The sequence below is a fragment of the Lolium perenne genome, chromosome 6 (assembly GCF_019359855.2).
Source record: "Lolium perenne isolate Kyuss_39 chromosome 6, Kyuss_2.0, whole genome shotgun sequence".
In the NCBI taxonomy this organism is placed as follows: Eukaryota; Viridiplantae; Streptophyta; class Magnoliopsida; order Poales; family Poaceae; genus Lolium; species Lolium perenne.
In genome coordinates, this window is record NC_067249.2 from 142,105,108 (window position 1) to 142,130,187 (window position 25,080).

Genomic DNA, 25,080 nt, shown 5'->3' on the forward strand with positions numbered 1-25,080 from the left:
CTGTCCCTGTGACTATCTCCTGAGGTCCTCGAGTGTCGACTCAAGGTAGCCATGCGCTCGCTTGATGCATCAGCTGCAGCTTTTCTTTCGTCAAGTTTTCGCTGCATTTTTTCTAACTCATGTCTGGAACGAGCGATTTTATAATTATATGCATGCAGCGCTTGCGGCGAAGCTTGTGTAGTCATCGGCTCCGTGCCGTTCATGGCTCTTGCAGCTCTATCCCACGCTTCCTGTGACAGTTGTACTTATTCTCGCAGCTCAGTGTAGGATAACGTTGCATAGAAAACAAAAAATTTCCTACCGCGAACACGCAATCCAAGCCAAGATGCAATCTAGAAGACGGTAGCAACGAGGGGGTATCGAGTCTCACCCTTGAAGAGATTCCAAAGCCTACAAGAGGAGGCTCTTGTTGCTGCGGTAGATGATCACTTGCCGCTTGCAAAAGCGCGTAGAAGATCTTGATCACGATCGGTTCCGGCGCCACGAACGGGCAGCACCTCCGTACTCGGTCACACGTTCGGTTGTTGATGAAGACGACGTCCACCTCCCGTTCCAGCAGGCAGCGGAAGTAGTAGCTCCTCTTGAATCCGACAGCACGACGGCGTGGTGTCGGTGGCGGTGGAGAAGTCCGGCGGAGCTTCGCTAAGCTACGCGGGAGATATGGAGGAGAGGGGGACGGCTAGGGTTTGGGAGGGGGTGGCCGGCCACTTCAAGGGGGGCGGCCAGCTTGTGGTCTTGGGGTGGCCGGCCCCTCCCTTGGCCCCTCATTATATAGGTGGATCCCCAAGTGTTGGTGTCCAAGTCTTCGAATAAGACCCGAACCAAAAACCTTCCATAAGAGGGGGAAACCTACCCAAGCTAGGACTCCCACCAAAGGTGGGAGTTCCACCTCCCATATGGGGGGGTGGCCGGCCCCCTAAGGGGGAGTCCACTTGGGACTCCTCCCCCACTAGGGTTGGCCGGCCATGGAGGTGGAGTCCCATGTGGACTCCACCTTCCTTGGTGGTTTCTTCCGGACTTTTCTAGAACCTTCTAGAACCTTCCATAGAACCTTCCGCGACATTTTAATTCACATAAAATGACATCCTATATATGAATCTTATTCTCCGGACCATTCCGGAACTCCTCGTGATGTCCGGGATCTCATCCGGGACTCCGAACAAATATTCGAACTCCATTCCATATTCAAGTACTACCATTTCAACATCCAACTTTAAGTGTGTCACCCTACGGTTCGTGAACTATGCGGACATGGTTGAGTACTCACTCCGACCAATAACCAATAGCGGGATCTGGAGATCCATAATGGCTCCCACATATTCAACGATGACTTTAGTGATCGAATGAACCATTCACATACAATACCAATTCCCTTTGTCTCGCGATATTTTACTTGTCCGAGGTTTGATCTTTGGTATCACTCTATACCTTGTTCAACCTCATCTCCTGACAAGTACTCTTTACTAAATCGTGGTATGTGGTCTCTTATGAACTCATTCATATGCTTGCAAGACATTAGACGACATTCCACCGAGAGGGCCCAGAGTATATCTATCCGTCATCGGGATGGACAAATCCCACTGTTGATCCATATGCCTCAACTCATACTTTCCGGATACTTAATCCCACCTTTATAACCACCCATTTACGCAGTGGTGTTTGGTGTAATCAAAGTACCTTTCCGGTATAAGTGATTTACATGATCTCATGGTCATAAGGACTAGGTAACTATGTATCGAAAGCTTATAGCAAATAACTTAATGACGAGATCTTATGCTACGCTTAATTGGGTGTGTCCATTACATCATTCATACAATGACATAACCTTGTTATTAATAACATCCAATGTTCATGATTATGAAACTAATCATCCATTAATCAACAAGCTAGTTTAAGAGGCATACTAGGGACTTCTTGTTTGTCTACATATCACACATGTACTAATGTTTCGGTTAATACAATTATAGCATGATATATAAACATTTATCATAAACATAAAGATATAAATAATAACCACTTTATTATTGCCTCTAGGGCATATCTCCTTGATCTCCCACTTGCACTAGAGTCAATAATCTAGATTACATTGTAATATACCTAACACCCATGGCATTACGGTGTTGGTCATGCTTTGCCCTAGGGAGAGCTTTAGTCAACGGATCTGCTACATTCGGATCGGTGTGTACTTTGCAAATCTTTACTTCTCCATCTTCGATGTACTCGCGAATCGAGTGGTAACGCAGCTTGATATGCTTCAGCCTCTTGTGTGACCTTGGCTCTTGTGCATTGGCGATGGCACCCATGTTATCACAGTAAATGATTAGTGGGTCCAATGCACTAGGAACCACACCGAGCTCTACAATGAACCTCTTCATCCATACCGCTTCGATGAAGCCTCTGGCCGCTATGTACTGCGATTCTGTTGAAGACTTTGCCACCGTGCCTTTGCTTGAGCTTGCCCAGCTTCTGCAGCACCATTCAATATAAACACGTACCCATTGTGACTTAGAGTCATCGGGATCAGTGTTCCAACTTGCATCGGTGTAACCGTTTACAACGAGCTCTTGGTCACCTCCATAACAAAGAAACATATCCTTAGTTCTTTTCAAGTACTTCAGGATATTCTTGATCACTGTCCGATGTTCCATTCTGGATCACTTTGATATCTGCTAGTCAAACTAACAGCATGTGCTATATCCGGTCTAGTACATAGCATGGCATACATGATAGATCCTCGCCGAGGCATAGGAGATATTACTCATCCTTTCTCTTTCTTCTGCTCGTAGCCGGTCCTTGAGTCTTACTCAATACCTTGCACAGTAACATAGGTAAGAACCCTTTCTTACTTTCGTCCATTCTAAACTTCTTTAGAATCTTGTCCAGATATGTACTCTGTGATAGCCCTATTAGGCGTCTTGATCTATCTCTATAAATCTTGATGCCTAGTATATACGATGCTTCACCAAGGTCTTTCATTGAAAAACTATTATTCAAATAACCTTTAACACTGCTTAATAGTTCTATATCATTCCCGATCAATAATATGTCATCTACATATAATATCAGGAATGCTACAGAGCTCCCACTCACTTTCTGGTAAATACGGGCCTCTCCATGACACCTTTGTATAAACCCGAAGTCTTTGATCACCTTATCAAAGCGTCGGTTCCAACTTCTTGATGCTTGCTTCAGTCCATAGATTGAACGCTGAAGTTTGCATACTTTGTCAGCATTTTTAGGATCAACAAAACCTTTGGGTTGTACCATATACAACTCTTCCTCAATGTCTCCATTAAGGAACGCCGTTTTGACATCCATCTGCCAAATCTCATAATCGAAAAATGCAGCTATTGCTAACAAAATCCTCACAGATTTTAGCTTCACTACAGGTGAGAAAGTCTCATCGTAGTCAACTCCTTGAATTTGTCGGAAACCCTTTGCGACAAGTCGAGCTTATAGACGATAATATTACCATCAGCATCTGTTTTTCTCTTGAAGATCCATTTATTTTCGACAGCCTTTCGGCTATCAGTAAGTCTACCAAAGTCCATACTTTGTTATCATACATGGATCCCATTTCGGATTTCATGGCTTCTTGCCATTTGTTGGAATACAGGCTCATCATCGCTTCTTCATACGTCGCGGTCCTCATCATTGTTATCCACAATCATGACATTTAGACAAGGATCATACCAATCAGGAGTGGTACGTTCCCTTGTCGATCTGCGAGGTTCGATGGTTTCCTCGTTCAAGTTTCATGATCATTATCATTAGCTTCCTCTGTTGCCGGTGTAGGCGATGCAGTACAACTTCGGTCTTGCTACTCTGATCAACGAGTATAGATTCATCAATCTCATCGAGTTCTACTTTTCTTCCAGTCACTTCTTTAGTGAGAAATTCTTTCTCAAGAAAGGTTCCGTTCTTAGCAACAAAGATTTTGCCTTCGGATCTGTGATAGAAAGTGTACCCTATAGTTTCCTTAGGGTATCCTATGAAGACGCATTTCTCCGCTTTGGGTTCTAGCTTGTCCGGTTGTAACTTCTTTACATAGGCTTCGCAACCCCAAACTTTCGAGAACGACGACTTAGGTTTCTTATTAAACCATAATTCATATGGTGTCGTTTCTACGGATTTTGATGGTGCTCTATTTAAAGTGAATGCGGCTGTCTCTAATGCATAACTCCAAAATGATAACGGCAAATCAGTAAGAGACATCATACTACGAACCATATCTAAGAGAGTTCGATTACGACGTTCGAACACACTGTTACGTTGAGGTGTTCCCGGCGGTGTCAATTGTGAAAGTATTCCGCATTTCTTTAAATGCATGCCAAACTCATAACTCAGATATTCACCTCCACGATCAGATCGTAGAAATTTGATCTTCTTGTTACGTTGATTTTCTACTTCACTTTGAAATTCCTTAAACTTCTCGAAAGTTTCAGATTTATGTTTCATGAAATGGATATACCCATATCTACTCAGATCATCTGTGAAGGTTAGAACATAACGATAACCACCGTGCGATGCTACGCTCATTGGTCCACATACATCGGTATGTATGATTTCCAATAAGTCAGTAGCTCGCTCCATCATACCAGAAAATGGAGTCTTTGTCATTTTTCCCATTAGACATGCTTCGCATCTATCAAGTGACTCAAAGTCAAGTGATTCAAGTAATCCATCAGTATGGAGTTTCTTCATTCGTTTCACTCCAATATGACCAAGACGACAGTGCCACATATAAGTAGAATTATCATTCAATTTAATTCGCTTAGCATCAATGTTATGTATATGCGTATCACTACTATCGAGATCTAACAGAAATAAGCCATTCTTTTGTGGTGCTCGACCATAAAAGATATTATTCATAAAAATAGAACAACCATTATTCTCAGACTTGAATGAATAACCGTCTTGCATTAAACAAGATCCAGATATAATGTTCATGCTCAACGCAGGTACAAAATAGCAATTATTTAGGCTTAAAACTAATCCCGAAGGTAGATGTAGAGGAAGTGTGCCGACTGCGATCACATTGACCTTGGATCCGTTTCCAACGCGCATCGTCACTTCATCTTTCAGCAGTTGTCGTTTATTCTTTAGTTCCTGTTTCGAGTTACAAATATGAGCAACCGAACCAGTATCAAATACCAGTACTAGAACGAGAACCAGTGAAATGAACATCTATAACATGTATATCAGATATACCTTCTTTCTTCTTCTTGACAAGGCCGCTCTTCAGATCAGCCAGATACTTGGAGCAATTACGCTTCCAGTGTCCCTTCTCCTTGCAGTAATAGCACTCAGCATCAGGCTTAGGGCCGTTCTTAGGTTTCATAGGAGGCGTGGCAGCTTTCTTGCCACCCTTCTTGAATTTTCCTTTAGACTTGCCCTGTTTCTTGAAACTGGTGGTTTTGTTGACCATCAATACTTGGTGCTCTTTCTTGATCTCAATCTCAGCAGCTTTTAGCATGCCAAAGAGTTCAGGTAACTCCTTGTTCATGTTCTGCATATTGTAGTTCATCACAAAGTTCTTGTAACTTGGTGGCAGTGATTGAAGGACACGATTAATCCCCAGTCTGTTAGGAATCACTATTCCCAAGTCACTGAGTTTCTTCGCATGCCCAGTCATGGCGAGTATGTGCTCACTAACGGAGCTGCCTTCTTCCATCATGCAGCTGAAGAAATGTTTCGATGCTTCATAGCATTCCACGGCCGCATGAGTCTCGAATATAGCTTTCAGCTCATTCATCAACTCATGAGGATCATGGTGCTCAAAACGTTTTTGAAGATCGGATTCCAGACTGCACAGGATGGCACACTGAACTTGAGAGTACCGAGTTTTCCGAGTAGCGTAAACAGCTTTTACTTCATCGGTTTCAGTTTCTGCAGGAGGGTCACCTAGCGGTGCATCAAGCACATATTGCAGATTTCCGCCAGAGAGGAAGATCCTCGCATGACGGAACCAGTCGGTGAAGTTGCTACCGTTGCTCTTAAGTTTCTCTTTCTCTAGGAACTGATTAAAATTGATTGGGGACGCCATCTCTACAACATATATTTGCAATAGTTTAGACTAAGTTTATGACAAATTGAGTTCAAATTTTAATTCAACGTAATTAAAAATCTAAGTGAACTCCCACTCAAAACAATATCCCTCGCATTGTCTTAGTGATCACACGAACCAAATCCACCGCACCTAAACCCGGTCATCACGAGAAAAAGTGTGATTTCAATGGCGAACACTCAAAGTGTTCATCATATCAATCATATGATTCATGCTCTACCTTTCGGTATCACGTGTTCCGAGACCATGTCTGTACATGCTAGGCTCGTCAAGGCCACCTTAGTATCCGCATGTGCAAAACTGTCTTGCACCCGTTGTATGTACTTATTGAATCTATCACACCCGATCATCACGAGATGCTTCGAAACGACAAGACTTGGTAACGGTGCTACTAAGGATGAACACTTTATTATCTTGAGATTTTAGTGAGGGATCATCTTATAATGCTACCATCGCGATCTAAGCAAAATAAGATGCATAAAAGCATTAACATCACATGCAGTTCATATGTGATATGATATGGCCCTTTTGTCTTTGCGCCTTTGATCTTCATCTCCAAAGCACGGACATGATCTCCATCATCTTCGGGCATGATCTCCATCATCGTCGGCGTAGCGTCAAGGTCAATGGCGCCGTCTTCATGATTGTCCTCCATGTAGCAACTATTACAACTACTTTGAAATACTACTCAACATGAAATTTAAAGACAACCATAAGGCTCCTGCCGGTTGCCACAATACAATAATGATCATCTCATACATATTCATCATCACATTATGGCCATATCACATCACCAAACCCTGCAAAAACAAGTTAGACGTCTCTAATTTGGTTTGCATATTTTACGTGGTTTAGGGTTTTCGAGAGAGATCTAATCTACCTACGAACATGAACCACAACGTTGATACTAATGTTTTCAATAGAATAGTAAATTGAATCTTCACTATAGTAGGAGAGACAGACACCCGCAAAGCCTCTTATGCAATACAAGTTGCATGTCGAACGAGGAACAAGTCTCATGAACGCGGTCATGTAAAGTTAGTCCGAGCCGCTTCATCCCACTATGCCACAAAGATGCAAAGTACTCAAACTAAAGATAACAAGAGCATCAATGCCCACAAACCATTGTGTTCTACTCGTGCAACCATCTATGCATAGACACGGCTGTGATACCACTGTAGGATAACGTTGCGTAGAAAAAAAAAATTTCCTACCGCGAACACGCAATCCAAGCCAAGATGCAATCTAGAAGACGGTAGCAACGAGGGGGTATCGAGTCTCACCCTTGAAGAGATTCCAAAGCCTACAAGAGGAGGCTCTTGTTGCTGCGGTAGACGATCACTTGCCGCTTGCAAAAGCGCGTAGAAGATCTTGATCACGATCGGTTCCGGCGCCACGAGCAGGCGGCACCTCCGTGCTCGGTCACACGTTCGGTTGTTGATGAAGACGACGTCCACCTCCCGTTCCAGCGGGCAGCGGAAGTAGTAGCTCCTCTTGAATCCGACAGCACGACGGCGTGGTGTCGGTGGCGGTGGAGAAGTCCGGCGGAGCTTCGCTAAGCTACGCGGGAGATATGGAGGAGAGGGGGCGGCTAGGGTTTGGGAGGGGGTGGCCGGCCACTTCAAGGGGGGCGGCCAGCTTGTGGTCTTGGGGTGGCCGGCCCCCTCCCTTGGCCCCTCATTATATAGGTGGATCCCCAAGTGTTGGTGTCCAAGTCTTCGAATAAGACCCGAACCAAAAACCTTCCATAAGAGGGGGAAACCTAGCCAAGCTAGGACTCCCACCAAAGGTGGGAGTTCCACCTCCCATATGGGGGGGTGGCCGGCCCCCTAAGGGGGAGTCCACTTGGGACTCCTCCCCCACTAGGGTTGGCCGGCCATGGAGGTGGAGTCCCATGTGGACTCCACCTTCCTTGGTGGTTTCTTCCGGACTTTTCTAGAACCTTCTAGAACCTTCCATAGAACCTTCCGCGACATTTTAATTCACATAAAATGACATCCTATATATGAATCTTATTCTCAGGACCATTCCGGAACTCCTCGTGATGTCCGGGATCTCATCCGGGACTCCGAACAAATATTCGAACTCCATTCCATATTCAAGTACTACCATTTCAACATCCAACTTTAAGTGTGTCACCCTACGGTTCGTGAACTATGCGGACATGGTTGAGTACTCACTCCGACCAATAACCAATAGCGGGATCTGGAGATCCATAATGGCTCCCACATATTCAACGATGACTTTAGTGATCGAATGAACCATTCACATACAATACCAATTCCCTTTGTCTCGCGATATTTTACTTGTCCGAGGTTTGATCTTTGGTATCACTCTATACCTTGTTCAACCTCGTCTCCTGACAAGTACTCTTTACTCGTACCGTGGTATGTGGTCTCTTATGAACTCATTCATATGCTTGCAAGACATTAGACGACATTCCACCGAGAGGGCCCAGAGTATATCTATCCGTCATCGGGATGGACAAATCCCACTGTTGATCCATATGCCTCAACTCATACTTTCCGGATACTTAATCCCACCTTTATAACCACCCATTTACGCAGTGGTGTTTGGTGTAATCAAAGTACCTTTCCGGTATAAGTGATTTACATGATCTCATGGTCATAAGGACTAGGTAACTATGTATCGAAAGCTTATAGCAAATAACTTAATGACGAGATCTTATGCTACGCTTAATTGGGTGTGTCCATTACATCATTCATACAATGACATAACCTTGTTATTAATAACATCCAATGTTCATGATTATGAAACTAATCATCCATTAATCAACAAGCTAGTTTAAGAGGCATACTAGGGACTTCTTGTTTGTCTACATATCACACATGTACTAATGTTTCGGTTAATACAATTATAGCATGATATATAAACATTTATCATAAACATAAAGATATAAATAATAACCACTTTATTATTGCCTCTAGGGCATATCTCCTTCACTCAGTTCCAATGTATTTATTTCCCGTTCCTCGCATGAGATCTGCAGAATCGACATAGGGGTTGCCCAAATTGTCGAAAGCCTTAGACACTTCATCCTCTTGACGACCTGCTCCCGTAATTACATAGATCTGGTGAAATGTTGCAGTTGTGTTTTCATCAGTTTCAGGGTCGGTGACACCATCATATAGATCGGCGAAGACCTCCCTACTAGTAGTAGAGTTGTTGGTGTTGGTGAAGTCGAAGTTGGTGAAGCTTTCCGAGTCGCTATCCATATCAGTTTGTGTGAACGACCCGAAAGTCATGTCACCGAATAGATCGGCGAGTGCCCCGCCATTGGCGGGCTTGGTGAAGCGTGGCGGAAAAACTTCTTCGTCGCCTGACTCGACAGATGATGTTGAAGATCCTAAGAAATCGAGCTCGACCGCCAACGGTCCCGAAAAAATCAGTGCCGCGAGACGATGCGATCCTTCTTTCCCGACGAGGAAGCGGAAGCTCCCGAACATCATCTCCATCGACTCCTCCAGATTGGCATATGCATGCAAACGGGCGGGAGGGTGAGGTACAAAATCGGCGAGATTATGTTGGACTTGTTTACATCCGTCCATCACGTTGCTTGCTATTGACGATGATGTTGAAGATATCGAGATCAGGACCTTGGAACCTCCAGTTCCCACAGACGGCGCCAATTGATGAAGAATTAACTCATCAATGCCTACAGATTGCAAACTTAGGGTTTCGTAACAATTAGAGGGCAAGTAGCTCCCGAAGGTTCAGCCGAGCAAAGGTGCTCAACTCAAGATTATGGTGGCTAGAATTACAATGATTTCGATCCCCTCTTTCTCCCTCGGCTTCCCCTTTATATAGGAGGCAAAGCCGAGGCTTTCCGTGTCGTACAAGTTATAAACTGTTCGAGCCGTGTTGGACATTTCCGATATTGATACAAGTTTTGTATTACAACTCTAATTTCCTATATCGGAGATCTTTAACCTCCTGGGCCTCCAAAGCTCCGAGACCATGGGCTTCATACTTTCTCATAGACCCAGGGTACTTTATACGGCATGGCCTTTAGGCATACCTATGTCACTCAGTGACACTCAACAGATAAAGAGGAATACTAGATAGAACACTTCTAACCAGCTCCAATTTGGCAGCATGATTTAGAAGCTTGCCTTTCCATCCAACAACTTTTTTCAAAACTTTGTCAACAATGGGCTACAAATCTTATTTTCTTAATTTACTATGATGCAAAGGCACCCCCAAATACTGTAAAGGGAATCGCCCCAACTTGCATCTCAAAGTTTGCGCAATTATTTGAGCATCCCCTCCCTGACATCTATGGGGACACGAACACATTTATGGGAATTTGTGCGCATCCCAGAAATTTGTTCAAAATAGGACAATATCCACTTCAAGTTGATGATGAGGAGCCTACAAATTGTTTCATGTGTGCTTCAACCGTCTACAGATGCTAATTCAGCCGTAACCTGCATTGTTCACGATTCGAGAACACGAAGAAGCTTCCAGTTGCAAAAGTTCACCTCCTAGTAGCAACATAAAATTGTTTGGCTCTCCGGCGTTTAAAGCATTGAATGGAGTTGTTCCCAGAGCTATATGAAAATGTCATGTTAGACCAAAGTACGAGCAACGTAAGCCAAGAAGCCCATTTCGTTGGTGTGTCACTGTCAACATAGTCGAGGAACATCTCTTAGCATCGATTCACATGTTCAGTCTGCCATAGCTTTGTGGGTGATAAGAAGTGTTGGGACTCACTACACTTGATTTCTTTCCAAAAGGTAGTCAACTATTGGGGAGGGGCGCAACAGAGGGTAATGGTATGATAGACAACCTCACAACCCCGCTATGCCTATGTGAAATAGATAAACTTCGAGATAAGCTTCAACCAATAGATATGCAGTGGAAAAACAAATGCAAGCACACGCATAAGTGACACAAGGATTTACGTGGAAAAATTCCTTGATGTGAGAAGACAAAACCACAGGTGTGTACCAACCGGTCGAAGCATCACTATGAGCAACCTGGGTACAAAGTGTTCTCTAGAACCTCTAGAGATTACAAAACACTTCCCACTGGCAATAACAACAACAACCACAAGAGATAAGATACAACAAAACAGAAATATCACATCTTTTGCCCCGTTCGGTAAAAAGGAAAATTCCCTTAAACATCAGATCCAATCGGCACCAAATTTGGTAGACAAGAAGACATTTCCAACATACTGACAAAAAATGAGATCAATCGGACACCATTTTCCTGCCTAAACTTTTCGTCTTCTAAAACTAATTCATGCTGAAATTGTAGCAGTACAAATTAACTTAACCACTCTCCAATATGATTCTCAACTGACCAAAATCTCAAACCAGTTAACCAGATCGAATCACTCAAACTAAGGAACAAGCTCAACAAGTTTGGAGCACGTTTGAGCGTTCAAATACCAGCTTGAAGACAGCCTGGTCAGATCTCCTCTCTTCTCACTTGGTTGGGTTGTTCTAGTTTCCCTCTCACATCTGCATGCACGTTCTAGTTTGATCTTGCTCTTCTAGCATTTTCTCCTTTTACCTCTCACGGAGGAAGCTCAGTCATTGGATGCGAACGTCGATCAACAGTTCACACGTGTTGAATTTTCTGGGCTGATGTTAGGCTACCAACACACCTCCATGTGGAGGGGCATGGCCAACAATAAATTATGTATCCCAATATGGCAAAATGGACTTGGGATAGATGTGTGGTTTAATTATATTGTCAAGCAACACTTGTTGAAGCTCTGAAAGGATGTCTTAGAGGATGAAAGTGAGCATACTTTTTGTATCTATTAACCATCACTAGTATATATAAAAAATATCCTTTCGATTTGGGAAATCCTTCAGTAAAGTTCATGGAGATATCATGCCAAGCACCACCGGTACTAGCAAAGGTTGTAACAAGCTAGGAAATTCACAGTGTTCATGCTTTTCATGTTTTCAAGTTACACATTTGAAAGGCTATTTTACCCCTAAGTGATTTTGGTTTCATCGGTAACATGATTAGTAGACTAACTGCGTGCTTGAGTATTACAACAATTCCTATGTACAACTGGAATGAATATTAAATGTTTGGAGATCTCTCGAAGAGAAAATAGAACACTGGTTTTTTTTGTTATTTGAGCTGTTAAGAAACCCTACTATCAAACACGGGGTCCTCTTTGGAAGGTATGTGTGGTTTCAAAGCACATATACAAATCCACATATGCACCATTAAGCCTTCCCATGGTCAAGAGCATCACCCTCATTCTCCAGCTGGTGTGTGTGCTTCGTGTATGAATTCCATTTAAAGTTGTGAAGTGGAAAATCTATTGCTGATATGACCAAGCGACACGGTTATCCATATATCCCCGTTATCCATGAGGACATATATAATGGACCTTCTACCCTCCGACGAGATGTCATTGGCAGCGGGTTTACATTGACAAGACCTTCACAATAGTGATAGACTCGTGGCGACGGAGTCATTCTCTCTTGATGTCGGTGAGGATTTTGACCGGTTGATGAGTCCGAAAAGTGTGATGTTTTTCAATACATAAACATACACCTATGTTCCAAATGCACGATTACAAGTATTGATTCATTTCATGAGAGATTTGTACAACTAGTAGTTTTATTAGGATTTTATCTCCTTTTCTTGTCTTTGGTGTGTGTGTGTGGGTATTATGAACCTCTATGGATAAAGCACGAAGAAAGGAGCCTAGTGGAGGCAATATGGAGGAGTTACATGCACCAAAACTTAGCTCTTTTAAAGGTGAAAAATGAAAAACATTCCATCACAATGATGAAGATCCAATACCATGGTTTTTAGCCCTCGTTGATACGAACTCAATGAACCAAAGAACACCTAAATAGGAGTTCGTACGAAGAATTGACGGCCAAAATACTGCAGAACCCAGAGAACTTAACGGTCTATGGTCCATGACTGTACCGGATGACCGTGCCACGCATTCTGGGTCGCAAAAATGTCCGGATTTGATGCGATTCTCCACGGATTTCCTCCATGTTTGTTACTAGACTTCCCCTAGGTGCGAAAGTCGGTTGGTGGAGCATTGAAGACCCTCCTAAGCCTATATAAAGAAGGGGAGAGACTCCACAAGATCCAATCTCATCAACAATCTCCAACAACTCCATCACATCTCCACATGGCGAACCCTACCGCCATGACACCTCCATAAACCGTCAACACCATCACCATCAAGGTATCCGAGGAAGAGGAGGAGGCACCACCCCAAGCAGCGGGTGCCGGCTCTAGGACCTGCACGCAGCCATAATCACCATCTCAATCAACGCCTCATCTCCCTCTACATAGTTTGTATAATCGTAAGACTGGACATGGTGATGATCTCATAATATATTCATCTATGTTTTGCTATTCATCCATAATATTTGATTGATTGATTCGATTCTAGTTTGAGGTATGATAGAGTGCGCTAAGTCAGAATGTGTTGTGATATAGCATTAAAATACATGAGTTGACGAAGATGAGTTCACGAGATCCTTTGGCCCGTGATTGTACTTTGCCTCCCGAGTGACACACGAGAGTTATGCATAGTGCACACAGTGTGACAACCCGATAATCAGATGGGGAGCATTTATTTATCTAAGTAATGTCGTGTAGATAATAGATCACATATATTCGTCCATCTAGTACTAGTGAGAGCGAAGTCTAAAAATCACCTCTCATTCCATCCAATCCTACAACTACACCCATATTAGTTTACTTTCACTTTTAGTTGACTTTATATTGGTTTGTTCTTATTCATAATTACCTTAAACTATCTAGTTGATTACAGTAGTTCCGTATCAACCTATAGTGTACCTATAGTGTAGGCTATTTTTAAATCATGGTTTGGGCGTGAACGTGGCTGCACTAACAACACAGTCACGGGATTGCTTAGTGTCCATTGGAAAAAACTCCACTGGGATCGATTTTTAATAAATGATTGACGTTGTTAAGTACTGCAATAACCTCTGTTGATGAAATCATCGGCCGATGCCCATAGTGTCGGTCTATACTAGTGACTACTTCGAGTACAAGGATGAGAGCATCGACATGTAGAAATGCTTAGTTGTGCGAGAAGAGACTGTATTATATTACTTTTGTTGTACCAAACAAAACTGGTTTTAAATTCCCCATACTTTAAGAATTTGATTTGTAATACATTATATTTGGCACTTCAATATATACGACTTTGTAATACAAGTTTGCAACAGTATACAGTTGTAATGTTCAGGTTGTGGTTCGCTAACCGACATGTTGTTGACGTGGCAACACTTTGTTTGCAATATGTCAAATAGACCGATATAATACTCGAAAGGGTAGTATGTGCGTCACCTCAAAACGCTTATAGGAAACCGTTGATACTTCAAAACTTACAATTGAATTTGCTTTAGGGGCTTGACAAACATGCTGAACTATAATTAGAACATGGCGATGGTTAAAAAAAAAGACAATCATCGTGTTTTTTTCCTTCTAGTTGATATCCTCAGCTTGAACATTAGTTAGAGAGAAAACAAGATTTGTGATGCTTCGAAACCTATAGTTGGATTTGCTTTAGCTGCTTGACAAGCCTGGTTGGATGACGGCAGTAGAGGTTTGATTTCTTTTGAACGTCCAAAAGGAACATTGAAGACGAAATTATTCATCGGCACATCGAGACGAGAAGTACACTCTGCAAAAGTGTAAATATAAATAATACAAAGTAAATATGACCGGTAAGAAGTATATATAGACGACGGAAAGTAGAAAGTTTCAGCTGCAAAGATGCCAAATGTAAATAATAAATTTCCAAAAAATGAAAATTGTCCACCGGTAAGTACACATGGTGATACCGGAAAGTATATTCACTTTTAGGAAGTGAATTGCCCCGATACCCCGTGAAGTACGAAGAAATAATACGGTCATTTTCTGCGAAGTACACACAAATTATCCAGGAAGTACACAACTTAAGTTTCGGAAAGTATGCATGCCACAGAAGTGGTGGAAATAATAAAAACCATCCTGCAAGAAATACACACGTTGATGCCTAGAAGTACACATAATTAATACGGGCACAACTTATGTTCGGAGAAGTACGCGGACTCCGTGAAGTACACATAATTGATACGGGAAGGACACAACTTATGTTCGGAGAAGTAGACAGACTCCGTGAAGTACAAAGAAAGATAATGAAACCACTACAAAGAAGTACAAATTGTAGCGATGGAAAGTACAAATTTTCAGTTTTTGGATGTGTGCATGTAGGCGCAGCTCACAAGAACTTGAATTCAGTTATGGTAAGGGAGATCAGTTTTAGGCATTTGCATTTTTGGATGCTCCTCTCATCTTGTCGGCGGCTCTCATTCTCTCGGCGTACTTGTTGATGTCAAATGCAGTACTGGTGCTTGTTCCACCAAACGAAGAAGACTCCAGCGTATCCTTGTCAAAGAGGTCCTGCATTATCTTCATGCTCTCTGGTTTGCTAGCATACACAAACTTCACTTTATCTCTCATGTTTTGGTCGATGAAGCTCTTAGATATCTGCAAAGCAAATAAACGGCAGAGTTGATGGATCAGATTGAGATCTGACTGATAAATCAGAAAATTCCGGGCGCTCACCAACGTTGGATATGTGCAGTATAAATAAGCGTCATGGGTATGTAGGAAAGAACACAACGTGGAATCTTAATATACCTTCCAAAAAGATTCAAAAATACTTGGAGGGTCGAAAGTAATCGCCACGGCTATCAGCCCTGGGTAATATGTTTGGATAATGTGCATGCATTCACGGGACGAGGAGAATGGAGTACTTGCTATTGACCAGCCTCGGACGTCAGTTATCCAAACAACACAGTCATCTTTTTCATCTGCCGAGCTCATGGCCAAATGCTCTAAGAGATATACCATGTGCTTTATCTGGTCCTTCAAAGAAACTTTAGCCTGTTCGTTGAGTTAGTGAACGTTAGTAAACTAGAATGGAACTCAATATAGTCAAAAATAGACACTACTCGTTCGCTAATACAGTGATCATTTCAGAGCATAATTACCTTTATACCCATGTTTGATATGAGGACGCTTCTTCCATTCTTGTCAACGTAGTTGGCTATATGTGTTCTCTTGGCCTCGACCTCGTTTTCTGCAATGTCTTCCTGCCATTCGGTTTGTAAGAGAGAAGTTCATTACACAGTCCATGAAGCAGAGTAATAGGACACATGTATGAGTAGATATTTAGCGAAGAGTAACCTATAAGGAATATACAACTAAATCTTACTGACCCAGGAAATTGCTTCCGGCCTGTACTCGCGCCTCCACTTGACAGTTTCCTTGAGACCCTTGGTCGCTTGTTCCGTGCTCCAGTTCCTCGCTCGGAGGAAACGGAGGATGGTTGTGTCTGACAGGAAGCTTGGCATCTCCTCCATCAGTGGGCCGAGGACACCCCGCACCTCATTTACCTGCAGATAAGTGCAAATCAAATGATAAAGTCTAGTTCATTACATAACTTGTGTGCCTCTGCACAAATCTCTGATTTTTATTTTTGCACACCATGATGGCACATTAAATTTCGCTATCAATTCTGTGAAAAGGTGCAGCAATATCGTGATCATGTGCACATAATGTATGTGTAAGGTAAGCAAACTAGCATCGATTTTGATTTACGAACCTGACTGATTATAGGATATAAGTTTTGATAATTTTGTGCGTACTGCCACAAAATCAAGTTCAAAGTTGAAGTGTGTATGTATGCACATAGATGCATGCTTATTAGCTAAAACATCAGAATGATTTTGTGCATCAAACGATGCACATATCAGGGCATACTTGTAACGAAAAAGAAAGGAAGCTCAAAGTTTTTATGGGTGTCCTTCGGATCGAATCACAGAGCAATCTAACATCCACAAAAGATCGACATGGATTTATAGTGCCCAAGAATCGAACATATGTACGCTGTGTTGGGTGGTTGGTTTTATTCCTAAAGCGGGATGAAAGCCTACACCATATGGTTTCTTGGAAATAGACATTTTCACGTCAGGAATTGCAAAATTTAATGAAACAATCAATGGGAACATTGATGCAACCATTACCTTTGCCTGCTGCTCTTCTGAAGACGACGACTTCGGCTGTGTTGCTTCGCTGCTGGTCTTCTTCGCCAGGGAACTCATTGCTTCGGAATGCTGGCTGGTTGCAGACGGACCACACAGGTAAACTGCAAGTCTGCAACTAGGTTTGCCTCAGCGTGTTGGGTATGACAGGCAGAGACCCTCACCTCGCTATATATATCGTTGGACGAGATCGAAGATGACAAGGGTAGGTAGTGAGAGTGTGGTTGCAGCTGCCATGATAAAATAGATTGCATGAGGGACAGACGGGCACATTATCTTAACAGATTAGTTTACGGACTGAGGTGGCAATCAGCCATGGGTTGGCATCCGCATTCTTAGGAACAACCACAGAGGCCACGTTGCATTCCTAAGACTATTTGGTAGGAGCAGTCTGTAGGTGTAGGATTATTGGCCGACGCACGTATCCATGGACATGATGACTAAAGAGACGACCAGCTACTTAATTAACAGGCTCTCACGCTGTGTCATGTGCAGGAGATTTCTCTTGATTGGCAAGGATTGTTAGCAGGGAACAGGCAATCTCCTATCAAGGTCAAAACGTTATATTATAATCATATTCGCCTAACTCGTTTCAAAATATACAAGTAATAAACAATAAGTACTATAATCTCCACTCACTGCACGACCAGGCTGTGTATTCCCTTGAATCTACACCATACAAGTAATTAAGTGTATTTGTGGATTCGCACAATCAAGATGGAATCAGATTTTGATTTCCAATATCTATTTGACCTGAAGCCTAGATGCATCTCAGCCACCTTAACATGAAGCCTAGATGCGAATACGTTTAGCTGAATTTCCATCAACTTGCTGGAATTGGTCATAAAGGTTCGTGTGGTTCAAGGGAGAGAAGGATGTGGTGTGCTCTCCTTGCTGTGCAGAGAATAATGGGAATTATACTGCTGGATATAATTGATGCGAGCTCTTTTACGGTGATTGGCACGGAACCTTGGTTCCGTCTAATTTCATTTGGTTTCCGTCTAATCTGAATTTTTGTGACCGTTGATTAAATCAAGTGATAACTACTATTTAACTGTTATCCCTTTCCATGTATTTGGCACGGTCAAAAATATGATCACCAGTTTTGAAAGGAAATAAATCCCGTGCCAGTTCCAACCAATCAAAAGGAATTCTCCCAAACTGTATGGTGCGAGTCCAGATCAAAAAAGAAAAATGTATGGTGCAAATCTTCTCCCAAAACTTCTCTCCAACGACCTCCTCCCAGGTCTCCGACGAGCTCACTCCATAGATCTCCGACGCAGCCTCCTCCGACTAACGATGCCGCTGTGCCTGGCTCCGCCGTCCGAGCGACGCCGCCGTCATCCGGCCAGCCACCGCTGGCCTCCGATCCACACGCCCAGCCAAATCAAACACCTCCGTCTCTTCAATAGCGGGATTGGACATCAGTCCTCCGCGTCCAAGTCCGGTGGATTGCCGCCTCTGTCCTCAACGGCGGGATCGGGCCCCCAGCCTCAACAGCGGGGTCGTAGTCAGCGGCCACCGCGATCCTCGCCTGCGGGATCGTACGCCACTGCCGCAAGGTTTTACCTAATTTTGTTTGACTATTCGAAATTTGATTCGATTCACGCTTTGAATTATAGCCTGGTTTTCCTTCGCTCTTACCATCAACAATACTCTCAAATTTGTAGTGCTGAAAGAGATACACATACCACATCAGCTGCATCAGTTTTTCTGTAGAGCTTCTGCATATAGGAGTTTGAGTACCGTTGTCTCTTTATTTTCTTCTGTGCCAACGCCCAACATTCATATTATTGGCATTTACATATTCTAGTTTACTATCCGTTATCTACCAAACATGTCCCTGCGTGTGTACCATGATAATTGCATGGTAATCCAAACCAGTTCTGAACCAGATCCTGCTGGATCACAACTTACAAGTGCTGAATTTTCCCAATTTTTACTGATAACTGAAATATCAGTACACCCTTCACATCATCACAAAGTAAAGTAGTGGATACTGACGGCTAAATTTAGAAGGGAAATCTGTATTTCTTAATGATCATACACGTATACCAAGTTATCTACCCAATCAGTAACGATTAATTAGCACTGGTCCCTGGAGTTTGCGGTCTAGCCTAACAGTACTAGTTCTTGTTCTTTGCATGGAAACTGATTGCTAGCTAGCCTGGTTTATTAAACGTGGATATCATGTGCATAGTTATTGGAAACAAGGCTCGGATGCGTAGTACATGCCCACTATTTTGTGGACATTACAAGTTCTAGCTACTCCAGTTTGCAAGATTTGTCCGTGAGGTTTCGTTATAGTAAGTGTATACTATATGACTTTGAGCAGTTCAGCAATTGACTTTAAAGTCCTTTTTCTCTTGATTGTCTTCGCTAGACTCATAGTCCCAGAGTGTATTTTCAGGTTCTTTGAACCTTGATGCAGGAAGGAGTGTGACACTTCGAGTATAGATGGCATACCTGTCAAAAAGGCCAAGTCTGATGATAACATCTGCAAGATTAGAGTTAGCCTTGCCCACAAGTTGAAACTTGAAAGAGCTTTTTTTTTCCCATTGTGAAGTCCGCAGTCTTCTCCTTTTATCCATGTTATCATGGATGGCTTCATAACCTAATTGTCATCACGTGATAATATAGTGCATGTTCAGTGTTACAAAAGTGGATTAAGCGCTGAGCCCTTTAGCCGCCATTATTCTGTCTGGGCAGCTACTAAAATAAGAGGCCAGAGAGACTATCTTGGATGTCGTAGAAAGGAGCTGAACTGGGGAACTTCTTTGTTCGCCAGTGTTGGTGCACACAAGTCCGGAATATGTATCCTCGTTGTAATTTTGCATTGTTCAAACAGTGAGTCGGTGATATAGCTGTCAGATTTTGGAGCCATCATGTAAAGCTGGTAAACTTTTGGTGTTGATGAATTGATACTTTGGAAATTTTCTTTTGTCGATGGTAAAGCTGCTATATTGAAACTTTGTTATCACTTAAAATCACAGTCCATGTCTTGGGTTTTAAATGTAGATTTATATGCATTATGATATTCTACTTCTATTTTAAATGTTGTGGGTGTGAAGTACTGCAATGAAGCTTGTCCAGAGGGCAATGTGCAATCCGAGCTTCTGTTCCTGAAGGACCTGTCGACCTTCACTTTCGGGAAGGGCAAGTGAAGAGCTGGGCATTACCAAGACGCATATACTTCAACGGCGAGAGCCCTGCCATGCCTTCACCAGATTCGTACCCAGTGTTTCCAAGCTCCTATCCTTGATTGAAGAAGAAAACATTTCTTATTATGTCTATTGGCGTCTTAGCAATGGTGACATTCTTGCACAATCATTTTGTGTTGGATAAATACTGCGGAAAGTCCCCACCCATTGGCAGTTGACAGCTGGCATGCTGAGTTTGTCACAAGTTTAGGTTGTAGGCTCCCAACAAAATCTGGAGCAGGTGTGTTTTAGGATGCGGAGCTTAGACATAAGAATATGCCTATCAACTCGCATCTTCTGCAGACACATCACGAGGTACAAATATTTTGAACACCATGGTTTGTTACAAATGTACCGAATTGGGAAAAACATGAAAATTTATAAGAGAATAAATTTATCAACATAGATAAAAGGCTTTTAATCGTTCGATCCTTTTGATATGTAAAAAAGTGAAGTAGATGTCACTAAGAACACGGTTTTCCACTCTAGCAAACACACATGTTGACACGTTCATGGCGATGACCTATCTTCGTCCAAGGCTCTCGGCCCAACATCAGGTAGCCTGAAGGGGCAACAACACTCCACGAATCTTCATGTGGTTCGGATGGATCCTGGCAAAAAGCATAGATAGTATTAAGATCAACATAAAAATGATGCAGGTAAAAACACTACTCGACTGCGGTGTGCCTATCACCCCAATTCACGCCGCCGGCAAGCGTCATTCACCCAACAGGTGTTTTGTGACGATGACGCACTCTTCTTCGCCAACAAATCACCACTACCGCCTCGGAAGCAATGTACTAAACAACAAAAACCCCCCCCCCCCCCCCCCCAAAGGTCGATTAGCTGCCTTCGACTGGTATCTTGTTTTATATTACCCAGTCAGGAGCATTGTTCATCTTGCTACTTACAAATCCAATACATTAAAGAAACAAATAATGAACCCCAAGAATTACTTCTACGCCAGGTCGGTAGATCAACTGTGGAGGATTAAACATTGTGACATGCAAAAATGTGATCCCCAAATGCACTTGAGTAATCAAACAAATGGCCACCACTGCCAAACAAGAAAATGGCACAAAGATTCAGTAATTGAAGTTCAAGACAAAGAGTGAAGTGAATCTTACATCCAACCAAAGGACGCAGTGTCTTCGCCTGAAACGTGAGAACAATTTATTGTCCATAACTCTACAGTTTCATGAGCTTGTATCTCCCAGAACGAAACGAAAATCTTAGACCAAAAATAATAATGGGTATGCATGCATTGACTATGCTATGTTCATATTCTATAGTCAGGTACCTGGCAAGGACCATACCGCACAAACATATTTCTATTTCCCCAATGACATCAAGAACAAATGCATCTATAGGAGAAGGACAACCTTACCGGGATGTGAAGTTGCGGCGCCGCCGCCCGCTCCTTTCTCGCCTAGCTCCGGCGGGGGACAGCCACTCAACGCCGCCGCCCGCTCCTTTCTCGCCTAGCTCCGGCGGGGGACAGCCACTCAACGCCGCCGCCGCTCCTCTCCTCGCCGGCCACGACCAACACCACCGCTCCTCCCCTCGCCGGCCCGGCCGTGTTGATTCAGGTTGATAAAGAACGCCGCCGCCGCTCCTCCCCTCGCCGGCCCGGCCGTGTTGATCCAGGTTGATAAAAAACGTTGCCGCCTCTGCCGCTTCCCTCCGTTGAGGGGATCGCCGGGAGAGAATGGTTGAGAGATTGAGAGGATGAGAGCGACGGTGATATCTACTACCTCCATTTCAAGGAATAAGGCGCCCTCGTTTCACGAGCTTTTTGTTTGACCAAGAATTACTTTAAATAGATAAAGATTGTTTGTATGAAATTAATATCATTAAAAAGTGCTTTTCAATACGAATCCAACGATACTAATTACATATATTATAATCAAGATTTTGTTGCTCAATTTTTATGGTCAAAGTTCGTCTTGGGATGCGCGTGCGCCTTATTCCTTGAAATAGAGGAAGTACATATATTTCGTTCATGAGAGATTGATGGTAGCTTTAAGATCTGTGCACAAATGCTCAATTATTTGTTGCTTTAAAATTAGTGTAGTTTCATCGGTTGCCTTACCCACTTAAAAGGACGTTCATCTTTTATAATATTCACAAAATATATTTAAGGTTCCGGTCCCACAAATTTTGGTTCCGGTCCCATATTTTTGGTTCCGTCACTTTGGTTCCGTCTATTTAACACCGTTAGATCGAGGTGGATAGACGGTTATTAAAAATGTCAACCACTGTAAAACTTGTAAATTGATGCTTTGTGTTATTTTGCAGACTTTTTTTTTTTACGTAAGAACACATATATTAATAAAACGGCAGGCCGCCTCATTAAAAACCTTCCAATCCCCTTAGGTACACTGGTAAGGAAAAAATGCGTAAGAAACCTGCTGCTCGAAGATTACATAGTGTGTTCATACAATCTAAGGTGATCAAATCCCGAACGCAGTCAGGAGCTGAATCACGCAAACAACCAGAAAACCGAGATTTACCTAACTAAGCCAGGACATGCGCTACTCCGTTACAACTCCGCTCCACTTTTAAGATAGCAATATCCCAGAATATCTTCAGAAGTTCCCGCGCCGCCAAAGTGGCAGCCCAGCTAGTGGATCAAACTTGGCATGTGCCTATTATCGCATGTACTGCATTGTAGCAGTCCGACTCCAGCATCGCAGGCCACCGACAAATTGAAATCAGTTGGCGCAAACCTTCAACGCATGCAATGACCTTGGCCTCCTCTGCATTCCCACACAGCGGAAAGGACTTCCATTCAGCAAGTAGAGGATGGCCGTTATGATGCCTGATAATAATACCGACTCCCGCATTCTTGGTCGTAGGGTCCCAGCCAGCATCGACATTAGCATTAACAGTACCATCAGATGGAGGAGACCATCTCACAGCTTTAATCATCTCCTCACCTCCATTCCCAGTGAACGATCGATGATAATTGACTAAGTATGGGACAGAGGCGGAGACGGAGGCATTCCCATCACCATGAACAATGTTGTTCCTATGATGCCAAGCACGCCAAAGTAAGAAGATAATATTTGGCCTCTGATCCTTTGATCCTTTGGAGCATTACCAAGAAGCGCAAAGATCCATTTCTTCTGACTCTCTCGGAATGCCAGCTCGTCGGGTAACACCCATTGCATACGCAGCTCCTCACGGAGTGCACGCGCAACAGTGCATGAAATAAGGGCATGGTGAGAATCTTCAACCACACAGCCACAGATCGAGCAGGTCGTATTAACTGTAGCTATACGCCGATTCAAATTCCGTCGAGTACCAAGCGAGTCCGACGCCACCCTCCAGGCAAAAATTCTAAGTTTCGGAGGGAAATTAGCTTTCCATACGAGATCCCAAACTTTTCTTTCTCCAGTAGGATTCGTACTGGACTGACCACCGCAGAGATCTACAAGTTTAGGCTGCATCCCAATACGATATGGGGAGCAATAATCTATTGTGTTCCCCGCTCCAGGCTATGAAATCATCAGACGCCGAGGTGCCAGTTTGATGCTAAGAACCACTGCAGCGTCATGGTCAAAGCAGCAATCACGAACAGCCTCCTCATTCCATGTTCTGTTCTCTTGATCAATGATCTAGGAAACCCATTTACGGCGTGAGTGGCCTTTCTTTCCATCCAACTCCAGAGCACCTGGACGCGGGAGCCAATTGTCCCTAAAAAATTTAACACTTGAGCCCGTACCAATCCGCCAAATAATTCTGTCCTTCAGTAATTCAAAACCATGAACAATACCTTGCCAAGTTTGAGATTGATTTTGGATGAAAGCTGTGTACAGTAGGTGAGCAGATGGATAGTATCTAGCTTTGAGTAACCGTGCACAGAGATTATCAGGAGAATGGATCAAACGCCAAGCCTGTCTGCCGAGAAGAGCTGGATTGAACATTTGCAAATCACGAAAACCAGTACCTCCATATGACTTCGGTCTGGTCACTTTATCCCAAGAGAGCCAGTGCATCTTCCTCTTATTGACCTCATCACCCCACCAAAAATCACGAACGATACGCTCCAACTCACCGATTAAACCAGTAGGAAATTTGAACACCCCCATAGCATATGTAGACACTGACTCCATGATTGATTTAATGAGAATATCCTTTGCACATGAGGACATGTATCTTTCTGACCAATCACTTGGGTGTTTAGTAAATTTTCCTTTGGTAGACTTGAACTTCCCTTTCGTCAACCTCCCTTCCGGCACCGGCAAACCAAGGTATTTCTCTTCGAAGCAAGGTCGTTTCATATTTGAGTATCTGTTTAATCTCAGTTTGTACCTCATCCGAGCAGCTTTCCCCATACATTATAGAACATTTGCCCAGGCTTACTAGCTGTCCAGTACCCTGTTCATATCTGTCAAGGATGGATTTGATAATATTTGCTTGATCCACCGAGCCTTCAAAGAATAAGAGACTATCATCGGCAAATAAAAGGTGGGAGATACCCGGTTCATGCCGGCATATGTGGAGCTCACGCAAAGACTGGGCCTCAATTTCCTTCCGAATAAGACAAGACAGACCATCAGCAAAAAACAAGAAAAGGTATGGCGAAAGAGGATAACTTTGGCGGATACCACGAGATGGAGTGAAGGAGTCCAACATATTTCCGTTAAAGCGAACTGAGTACCGAACGGTGGTAACACACGCCATTACCCACCGAATCCATTGACTTTCAAAGCCCAACTTCGAT

The 25,080-nt window shown here is 43.1% G+C and overlaps 1 protein-coding gene and 2 long non-coding RNA genes across 3 annotated transcripts; 1 reads left to right on the top strand and 2 right to left on the bottom strand.

Moving 5' to 3' along the window:
• Positions 1 to 15,095: 15,095 nt before the first annotated feature.
• Positions 15,096 to 17,307, bottom strand: LOC127326413 (uncharacterized). The gene is made up of 5 exons (XM_051353271.2): positions 17,134 to 17,307; positions 16,327 to 16,503; positions 16,099 to 16,200; positions 15,746 to 15,991; positions 15,096 to 15,592 (listed from the first exon to the last, which is right to left on the bottom strand). Exons 1-5 carry the CDS (start codon positions 17,209 to 17,211, stop codon positions 15,365 to 15,367), a joined length of 831 nt encoding a protein of 276 aa, XP_051209231.1. The 5' UTR covers positions 17,212 to 17,307; the 3' UTR covers positions 15,096 to 15,364.
• Positions 17,308 to 18,256: 949 nt separating this feature from the next.
• LOC127326412 (uncharacterized) lies at positions 18,257 to 20,092 on the top strand. The gene is made up of 2 exons (XR_007867796.2): positions 18,257 to 18,713; positions 19,562 to 20,092. It is a non-coding gene; the product is annotated as an uncharacterized lncRNA (long non-coding RNA).
• Positions 20,093 to 20,646: 554 nt separating this feature from the next.
• On the bottom strand, positions 20,647 to 22,315 carry LOC127326411 (uncharacterized). Its single transcript, XR_007867795.1, has 2 exons — positions 21,739 to 22,315; positions 20,647 to 20,962 (listed from the first exon to the last, which is right to left on the bottom strand). It is a non-coding gene; the product is annotated as an uncharacterized lncRNA (long non-coding RNA).
• Between the last annotated feature and the right edge of the window lie 2,765 nt (positions 22,316 to 25,080).